A 10181-nucleotide genomic window follows, 5' to 3' on the forward strand; every position below is an offset into this window, starting at 1 on the left:
TTTATTTTTGGTTTCCACCTTTTACTTAGTATTATTTGTTCACAATTTTTTAGAGAAGCTACAAGAGCATAATTTATTGCTGTAATAGAGCTATATAGTTCGATGAAGATAAAATTATTCTTAAATTAAACAAAATGTTACATTTTTATGGGTGCTTACTGACCAGGTGCTCGATTATGGTAAAATTACAGCTACAGTGTGTTGATCGCAATCATCACGCTCACTATTTGCCACAATGTATTGTTGCAACAAGAATACCATAAATTTAAATTCAGCCAATCACAAAAATTGCGATTATAATAATCATTGATGCAGGTTGTCCAGATTCAACATACCATAACATTTACATGCAATGTAATAATTATGAATTAAATCTTGACCTTTTTATTTCATTCAGTTACAAGTTAGCCCGTGACTGCAATCTCACCTGGTGGTAAGAGATGATGCAGTCTAGGATGGAAGCTGGCTAACCTGGAAGGGGTATGGCAGTGAAACCCACACCCCTTTGGTTTTACACAGCATCATACGGGAATGCTAAATCGCTTGGCGGCTTTGTCGGTAGGATGATAACTAGCCATAGCCTCTCACCAGACCAGAAATTTTAGAAATTATAAAACTCCAAACCCCTGCCAGGAATCGAACCCGGGCCCTCCCCCTAATAAGACCACAGTGCTTACCACTGCACCAGGGTGGTACATTACAATGGTGCAGTACTGATCAGAGGAACATTTGCCTTGTAACATTCTCACTCACTACAGCAATGTTTGAAGTCTGTAGATATAACAACTGTGCACATTGTGATGCTCGGCTTGAATTTGAGTACATTATTATGAGGATTCAGTTTATGGATAAACATAATTTATTTGAGAATCTATAAAATAAAATGAGAACCATGTTCAATAGGTCCTTGTTTAATGTAGTTACATCTTAACTTTTTTACCACTAAATGATGTATTTAGCATTAATGAATCACACAGATATAAAAGAAAGTGATATGAATGCACCAATACGATTAGGATTTAAACATTTACTTTGTAAGTAGTAAGTACCTCAGAGTGTTCTCAACAATTTGTTGCATAGAAGCTACTTTGCCTGAGTCCATCTTGGGCTCTTTTCCACCGACGGGATTGGCACCGGAACCCGGGGCACTCGAAGGTCCAGGAACAACACTTGGAGCATCGACGATTTCTTTATCGTAAGACGCAGTTTGCCTATGTTTTGGATGATTGACATTTTCCCGATGAAGTTTCGCGTCATCCACTAATTCTCTTTCAGATTTAACATTTTTAGAATTATCGTCAGCTGTCCAAGGTTGAAATGGAGTCGTATTATCCATTCTAACCCTGGCAGTAGCAAAAGTGCATTTTATTTGATTTCATATTGAAACTTTTATCTATCATTTCATTTTAGGCGTAACAAAACTCCATAACTCCATTTTCTTGACAATTAGACAGTTGACATTTGATCAGCTGTGCGGTGAAGGGGGGGGGGGGGTAGTTTTTTTACTGGTTTTACGGCTCTGGACTCTAGCCTTTTTGAGCAGGGGGGGGGGGTTGTTTAGGTAGACCGTAGATAGAGTAATAAAGGTAGATGCAGGAACGTTTGCTTTCTCATTCGCACTATAAAGAAAGCACGGATAAAGTTATTAATGTGATAAACAGAGACGCAGCTAAGCTTTTTTTTATCCCCTAGCATATATATACAGATGCACAGGGTAGTCCACAGAATGCACGGAATCAGAAGACTAACTACTCTGTCGACTGTCACTGACAAACTTGTTAAATGTTATTTATTTATTTATTTATTGACACTTTATTGCACACAACACAAAGTAAACATTGAAAAAACACAATACAGGATCTTATTCTAATGTTATGTTGCAGGACAAGCGCTACCTAGCGTTGGCAAGCATTCGTAGGTACACCAATGTAGTCAGTGTTATAAACACCCGTCCACACCGCACACGCTTGCCACAGCTTGTTGTTTGCTGTTTGTTGCGTTGCAGAGTTACAGGTGTACAAGGTTAGGGCTAGGCTAGTGAGATAACCTTCTCTATGGAGATAACATGGTCCATGTTATCTCCATAGTGATAAACAGAGACGCAGCTAACTTATTTTTTGGCCCTTATCGTGTAACTGGTTTTTTTCAAGAATACATACAAGAAGTTGCAAAACAAACTTTGAGAATTCGGGGCGTAATTGTATTTCTCATGAGTTATTTACTTGTTTTCACATAAAAAACGTTTAATACAAATATTGTTGATCGGTTAATACAAATATTGACTATTGAAAATGGTAATAATTGTCGTGTTATTCATCGTTACGTCGTGCTATCGCTATCTCATACGCGGTTACACAGTACTTATATCTACCTATTATTATATCTACGACCACTATATATTTTTTTTCTTCTTCAAACCCATTTCTAACCACTATAACTAATCTGTGGCCAGTACAATGTCTGTCAAGTCAATGTCAAGATGTCAAGCGTGTGCTTACAACTAAAACGTGATTATTATATATATATACTCTTTGTGCATACAACATCAACACAACATACAATTATTGTAATATTATTATCTTGATAAAAAATATCAGAAACATCGTATTTCATCGTAATTCATAATTTCGGGGAAGTTTCAGTAAAAAGTATACAGCGCATCATAAAAGGTATGTATGATTATCTCACACACGTTCTATTCAAATAAAGATCAGTCTTTCAGAACGTCCAATAAAAATTTGAGCGATAACTACCCTCAAAATCTTTGTAGTCGATGAAAGATGATATTATTATATGCATAAATACATTATACCGCGTGTGGATCACATTAGTAGAGCGCTATTACTTTTAGTCGTGCGTTTTGCGTCCAAGGTGTATTCAAAGTTTCATATTAAGTATCTCTATTCTTTGTTTTGTTTTTTACTGCTAAGTGGCAGCCAGGTATACTGGGAAGGTACTATAATGGAACTTGGAAGTGTCTAGCCGACCGACCGATGGAAGGCTAATTTATTTTTATTGAACCGACCGTCGTATCGCTAGCCAATCTTACAACGTTTCAGCTCTTATGTACTTGACACCTGCAAAACCTCCCATCTGGAAAGTTTATTTTAAGGAATTCTATATCAATGAAAGAAAATAATAGTAATACCTACTTGATATTCTAGTATGTAGTATAGTACATACTTTATATATTTAATCCTAATAATTATTATAAATGGTAAAGTTTGGATGTTTGTTACTTCTTCTTGCTACAATGACTGAACAGGTTTGGCTGAATTTGGAATGGAGATAGCTCACCCTGAATTGACACATAGACTAAGTAATTTTTATACCGGTATATCAGCGTTTCCCATCGATTTATAAAAAAGTCATATCCACGTGGATGAAGTCACAAGTATCATCTAGTAGTTATTCTATTGTACAATAACTTGCTTGAATTTGTTTGTTCACAGCTGTAAAATGGCTGAAGACATAGATATAGAGGAGCATGATCTCTTACAAAATCCAATTATACAACGAATATTTCCCGATTTATCTGTTCTAAAACAAGAAATTATGGATGTTGATGAAGGTATCAATACTAATATATAATATTATTGTATAATATATGTGTCTGTTTGCCTGCCAACTTTTCACGGCCCATACGTTTGACGATTTTGACGAAATTGGGTACATAAATTATAGCTTGCATTATGGCCTATGGGGACGGGCATGTACTTTTTATGCATCTGCGGCGAAGCCCAAAAGGAGTGTTGTCTTTTTGGCCTGTGATGTATGCATGTCCGTTCCTGAGTCCACACGTAACTATTCAACGGCTCAACCGATTTTGATAAATGAGATACATATTGCTAGCGCGAGTGACATTGAGTGAGTGGATTTTATGTGCTTTAAAGTGCGGGCTGAAAAAGATGCAGTGCAAACAGCAATCGGTTGTAATCGTAACTTTTCAAATTAAGTAGTAGATACTTGTTATCATGTGGCATTACCTAGTTTCAATTATTTGAATTTATCCACCTTATCATATAGGAACTTGCAGTATTGCTATTTGCTATACGCAAGTATATAAATTGTTATATCGTTTGCAGTATATTGGTGGGTACTTATATTATCTGAAAATTTTAAATATTGATTATTTTTCCTAATATTTTGCCACTTCCAGGTTTTCCAGAAAAAGTAACAAATTCAAAGGAAACTGATAAAAATATTAAAATGGATAAAAATATTTTAATCAATAAAATTCAGTTTACTGATAACATAAATGTCTCAGATACGACACAGTCACACTTTGCCTGTTCTTTTCATAGAAAAATTATTCTTGGATCAAAACCAAGCAAAGAAATAAAGAATTTGACATCTGACCTGAAAGTTATGTTACAAAATATAAGACCTTATCTAATAAGAACAAAAAGATTTTGTGACAAATGTTTAATACTGTTTCCCAATAAGGGGTCTCTAAATGATCATAAATCAAGTGTTCATACAATTTTGGAGTGTAACTCTAAACAAAATTATCCTTTAAACCCTACGTACAAAAAAAGTTACAAATGTAGCCTATGCCAGGGAGAATATAGTGCCAAATGTAGTTTAAGAAGACATGAAAGGAATATTCATAAAATAGATCAAAGATACAATAAATACGCTACAACGCAGATTATAGAAGATGATGCTGTGGAGCATTCATTTGATCTTCAAACAAACTATGTCTATCGTGAAGCTTGTTTTCACTGTGATGAGCTGTTTCCAAATCAACAGGACCTTATTGATCATTTATATACTATTCTTTATGCTAAGAAAGCGCAGATTCCAACAGAAACTACAGAAAAGAGAGAAATAACACAAGTAGAAAAATCAAAAGATAAAAATAAAGAAATATTACAAAAAAACGTACTTGTGAGTTCAGATTTAGTGATGGAAAATAAAGTAAATGAATCGAAGAGCATCTATAGTTGTCCAATTTGCTCTTACTATTTCAATGAAGAAATGTTTTGTAAAAACCATGCTATGGTTAAACATAAAGCATTGAAAAACATGCAAATAGATAAGTCATTGTTTAATCCCATGTGTAAGTTTTGTGATTTGAAACTTGATGATATATTGTCATACAATACCCATTTGCGGAAAAGCCATAAAATTGAAATGCTGAAACCAGTCAATAGTAATAATTTACTTTTATCTAAAGCTTGCATTGTAGATTTCAATCCCAAACATGAACATTTTACCACATTTGTACAAAATTCTAAGAGCCTACATCATGAGAAGCCTATTTATAATAATATTCAAATTTTGGTTTCAAAAATTATACTTTTTAAATGTTCGGAATGCAATATTAATTTTTTGACTTCTGACGCCGCTTTCAAACATTTGGAACATTTATGTTTTGAAACAAATTGGGAATGTACAAATTGTCACCGACTTTTCAAAGATAAAGATGCCAAGATTCATCAAAAACAACATCAGTATTCCGAATATTTTGTAATAATAAAAGTACTTGCAGAAGTTCAGCCTACAATTTTGTATAAATGTCCCATGTGTGCTGTGCATTATAGCAAAGAAAAAATTTCAGATCATTGCGATATTTGCGATTCTGAACAGTCTCGATCATCTGACTCATCATATTGTAAATTTTGCGACATTTTCGTAGAATCTAGCATTAAAACAAGTCACGATAATGACCATAATTTAAGAAATTTTACACCGTCTGATATTGAAATCATTAATTTAGAATCATCTGTTATAAAGAATGGTAACAAGAATCATAACGAAAATTCCCTGGACGATTCACATAAAGAAGAAAAGTCTTTTTTACCAGATTCCATTCCAATTGGTCTTGGAAATTCTGCCGATACAAAAGTTGATAACAAAATATGTGAAGATGCCACGAGAATATCAAAGTTTGGCGTTTCTGCAAAAAAACAGTTAAGTTATAACTTTTGTAATGTATGCAAATGCAACATAAGCAGAGTTTTTAAAAAAGATGTTCATCTCAAATCGCTTTGCGTAAATATTTTAAAATATATATGCAAGTTTTGTGGGCTGATGTTTTCCAATAAGTCAATAATTTCGCACAAAAAGTGGCATCAACAATACAAGACTTTAAAACTGCAAGACATAACATTCTATAGTATGCAGACTAACAAGATAATCAAACCTCTAATACCAGAATTTCCTAAATGTGAGTTATGTGAAAAACATTTTATTTCAAAGGTCGAGGTCATAGGACATCTATGTGATATAAATGATTATCTCATATGTTCTGTCTGCAAAACTAAATTCTCGGAATCAGCTTACAAATTACACATACCATTTCATAGTTACAAATTAAAAAATAAAACTAATAAACTTATTTATAAAATCAAAACTTGTAAAGAACGAAATGAGGGTAATAAGAGTATTTCAGAAATGGATGAAATAATGCCAATTATTTATACATGTAAAAATTGTAATGTATCTTTAAGCACCTATGATGATGTAATAGAACATTGCCATTTACATACAAACCTCAACAAAGTGGATTTGAATGGTATTGAATGTGCAATTTGCCAATTGAAATTTGACAACTCATCCTTTAACAAACATGTAGAATTGCATAAAGATTTTGAAAATATAGAATTTACACGCTTTAATTTTGATGTATCGTATTTTGGGTCTAATAAGTGGTTAAAACATATCTTTAAATCGCTATGCAAAGATGAAGTAAATAAACTAATTAAAGATTCAATATACAAATATGAAACTAGAATTAAAATGCAAGTTATACAAGAAGGTCCATCCAATTTAACGATTTATAAATGTGAAAAATGTGATTGTATTATTGATTCTAATTCTACTTATGGTCATATAGTAACTTGCTGTCCAAATTCTGAAATGAGTGATTGCACTTTTTGTGATTTATCTTTTGCTTGCAGTGTAACTAGAAATATTCATGAGAAAACTCATTTGACACCTGAGATAACCGTTAAGTCTTATAGAATAGTTATGTTTAATCGGCAACAAGATCATAATATAAATTATAACATATCGAACATTAAAAAATGCTATGTTTTATATGAATGTAGGTTCTGCCATGTACTTGTAGAAAATTACGATTATGTTTACCATGTATGTTTCCGAAATGATTCTAAAAAATGTAATTTTTGTGGTTTACTAATTTGCGCGGAAAACTTGGATGAACACATTTTGAAACATAAACTAATTCCGAGTTTTAATGAAAATAAAATTAAAGTGGTTTTACTCGGTAACAAAACCGAGGAAAACAATATTTTGCAAGGACACAATATATTGTTACCAACCTTTAATGGAATCGTGTGCGATTATACATTTTATAAATGTATTGATTGTGAAGTATGCATAAGAGATGCGCGGAATACGGTTCACCATTCTTGTCTTATTGATGCTGCGAAGTCTCAATGTACAAAATGTGATTTAATATTTGATGAAGGGAAACTAAAAGGACATTTAAAATTACACGACACAGACCCCGATTTCACTAAAGAAACGATACTGGTGAAACCATTTACTAATCGCAAACAAAGTAAAAATGTTGATAAACCTAAAAAAAATTTGGCTGTTGAAATAGAAAAAAATGACAAGAATAGCAATGAAAATATGAAGCATATTATTTCAAATGAAAATAAAATAACCAAATTATATAAATGTTCCTGTGGTGTACACTATGTGCAACAATCATCATTACAAGAACATATTAAAAAATGCTCTGGCAAGAATAAAAGTAAGCAAAGTATTCAGATCTGTTTCAAATGTGGTCTAAGTTTCACGTCAGATGTATTATTTAGACATTTACTCGAACACCATGGAGACAAAAATGTTGTATTTAAATATGAAATAGTTGAAAATCCAGGGGATGGATAACACAGCAGCTAAAAATAAAAACAATGCAGCTTGAGTGTAGCTTGAAATAGTAATCATATTCTTATAATGGTGCAATAGATTATTTACTATTCTAATATTAATATTATATTATTGCAACTGTGTGTTGTACGTGATGCAAAGCAAATGGGATTGTATGCGTAGGAGCCTAGGGAAATTAAGCATTCTCAGTTTTTCTGAAAAAACTGCCATAAGTACCTTATATTATAACAAGTAATAAGCTCCCAAGTGGCCCAAGGGTCAGTTTTACTCGAGTCGGATGTCCTCTTCCCTACCTAATCTATGATTGGTAATAATCTATCCTTTTGAAGTGAATTTCCTTAACCACCATACTTACTAAAAAGTACATCACATAATATAGTTACATACAAACTGTTCTGGGGTATATAATTACTGTAATTTTTGATTAATTAAAAATTTAAAACTATCGTTTATATTTATATATTAATAATATGTAAGGTTTTAAGCTAATACCTTTGCTACCTATTTGGTGTGATAATTACTTAGTAATTATATTCATTTTGTACAATTTCTATGAAATAATTAATAGTTAGGTATAAGGCAGTGCCCATTATTATAATTGTAGGAATATAGTATTTTTAATGTTAACAATGAAGTATTTTTTTGTTCTATCTTTGTTATTCTTTTTTTCTATACACCTACTAATGATGTCATCGACTTCTTCCGTATAGAATTTAAAAGCCGGTGGGATTTTTTGATTTACCGGGACAAAAAGTAGGAGCCTATATCCTTCTCCGGGATGCAATTAGTTATCTATGTTCAAAATCTGTTACCAGTGGATGGGCCATGAAAAAGTAACAGACAGATACTTTAGCCTTTATAATATTAGTATGGGTAGGTATAGGTAGATAATCTAGAGATATCCTAGTGGACATACTTACAGGACCTAGATCCGTTTCAATATTCAATCTATCTGTAATCTGAAGATAGGTACCTAAGTAACAACGTTATTTGTCAAAAAAGACTACAGATCGTTCACTATAACTTTACCCCTGCCGTCATGTTGGCACCATTGCTTTGTATGCTTTATTCCTTAGAACTTAGGGTTCATTATTGTGTGATTTGCAATGGTGCCAACATAACGTCAGGGGAAAAGTTACAGTGAACCTCAGAACACAGTGAACGGTCTGTACACAATTTTTCATATAAATAACGGCGTTGTTAAGTAATTTATCTACAGATTAAAAATAGATTGGATATTGAAAACGGGCGATAGAGTTTGGAGGGTGGCGACCTCTACATCTGATGTCAATCCTAGGGTGTTTTATGTTTTTATTTTAATAGGGTATTTGACAGCATATAAAATATACAGTGCCACAAGGCTCTCTTGGCACTTGAATGACATTGGGGCGCTGCTGGAGAACAAAGGCTTAGAATATTCCAGGAATATTCAAACAAGAACAAAGGGGACACTTGACGGCAACGTTAGTTCCGATTTTCGCCACGCGCCAATATGGCCTTGTCGCACTGTAGGATCTATTGATGGCATCCGTATTGAACATGAATTAGGGAAACCAATCAGTTAAGAAAAATACGAGATTATTTTAAGAGAAAATCGACAAATAAAATGATTTTTTGTCTACTTTAGTCACGTGATCGTTACCGGCTGTGATTGGCCGAGTGGTTGATGACGTCAACTGTTCGTAAACAGTTGCGCGTATGGTATGGCATAGTCTTACGAACAGGTGTCGTCGTAAAATTATTTGGCCCAACCTTGGATGAATGATTACCCAACAACTTTTAAAATATTGGAAAAACCGGTTCATTAAATCGGCCATAAATCATAAACGGTAAGTTGTACAAAAAAGTTTACTGGAAACAAAAGATGCGAAATTTTATTCTCTACAATAATGGTCTACATAACTTTTGCGCTAAAGTGGATAGTTTTCGAGATATGGGCCAAAAACTTTCCTTCAAGATTGCGATCGAAGCTCCACCTGGATCTGTCAGCATTTTGTGATAAATAAAATTGGATCGGAAATTTAGTGCGAGGTTGACCAAAAAAACGGCTTCATAGTTTATTTACCTACTGGCATATAATGTGAAACTGCCAGAAGACTCAATAGACCTAAATTAACAGCAAGGCATATAATAATATATAACACATCAAAGGACTTATTTTTACTGAAAGGCCAAGGCGATGATAGCTCTAAACACTTGTTTCTTTCCTTTTAGTTTATTTTATTTATACCTTGTCAAGTTACAATTTTTATTTTTTCTATTTTTCTGTAGTCGGGTTACAGTTTTTGAAACTTTTCCGTTATAACCTTCAA

At 33.1% G+C, this 10181-nt stretch overlaps 2 protein-coding genes across 4 annotated transcripts in view; one reads left to right on the plus strand and one right to left on the minus strand.

The window, feature by feature from the left end:
* LOC117996949 (uncharacterized) overlaps positions 1 to 1480 on the minus strand; it is a 28486-nt gene extending 27006 nt beyond the window's left edge. For both annotated transcript variants that reach the window (XM_069498275.1, XM_034985093.2), the window contains exon 1: positions 1050 to 1480. In XM_069498275.1, coding sequence (XP_069354376.1) covers positions 1050 to 1336 — 287 coding nt within the window. In that variant the 5' untranslated portion in view covers positions 1337 to 1480. The remainder of the gene's footprint in view (positions 1 to 1049) is intronic.
* Positions 1481 to 2532: 1052 nt separating this feature from the next.
* On the plus strand, positions 2533 to 8517 carry LOC117997111 (zinc finger protein 91-like). Of its 2 annotated transcripts, none has more exons than XM_034985278.2 (3): positions 2533 to 2669; positions 3453 to 3571; positions 4160 to 8517. In XM_034985278.2, the coding sequence occupies exons 2-3, from the start codon at positions 3460 to 3462 to the stop codon at positions 7867 to 7869; spliced, it is 3822 nt and encodes a 1273-aa protein (XP_034841169.1). In that variant the 5' UTR covers positions 2533 to 2669; positions 3453 to 3459; the 3' UTR covers positions 7870 to 8517. The 2 variants fall into 2 exon arrangements, with proteins under 2 accessions (XP_034841169.1, XP_069354360.1); XM_069498259.1 differs by lacking the exon at positions 2533 to 2669 and adding an exon at positions 2819 to 3141.
* The last annotated feature ends 1664 nt before the right edge of the window (positions 8518 to 10181 follow it).

The sequence above is a fragment of the Maniola hyperantus genome, chromosome 4, assembly GCF_902806685.2.
Source record: "Maniola hyperantus chromosome 4, iAphHyp1.2, whole genome shotgun sequence".
In the NCBI taxonomy this organism is placed as follows: Eukaryota; Metazoa; Arthropoda; class Insecta; order Lepidoptera; family Nymphalidae; genus Maniola; species Maniola hyperantus.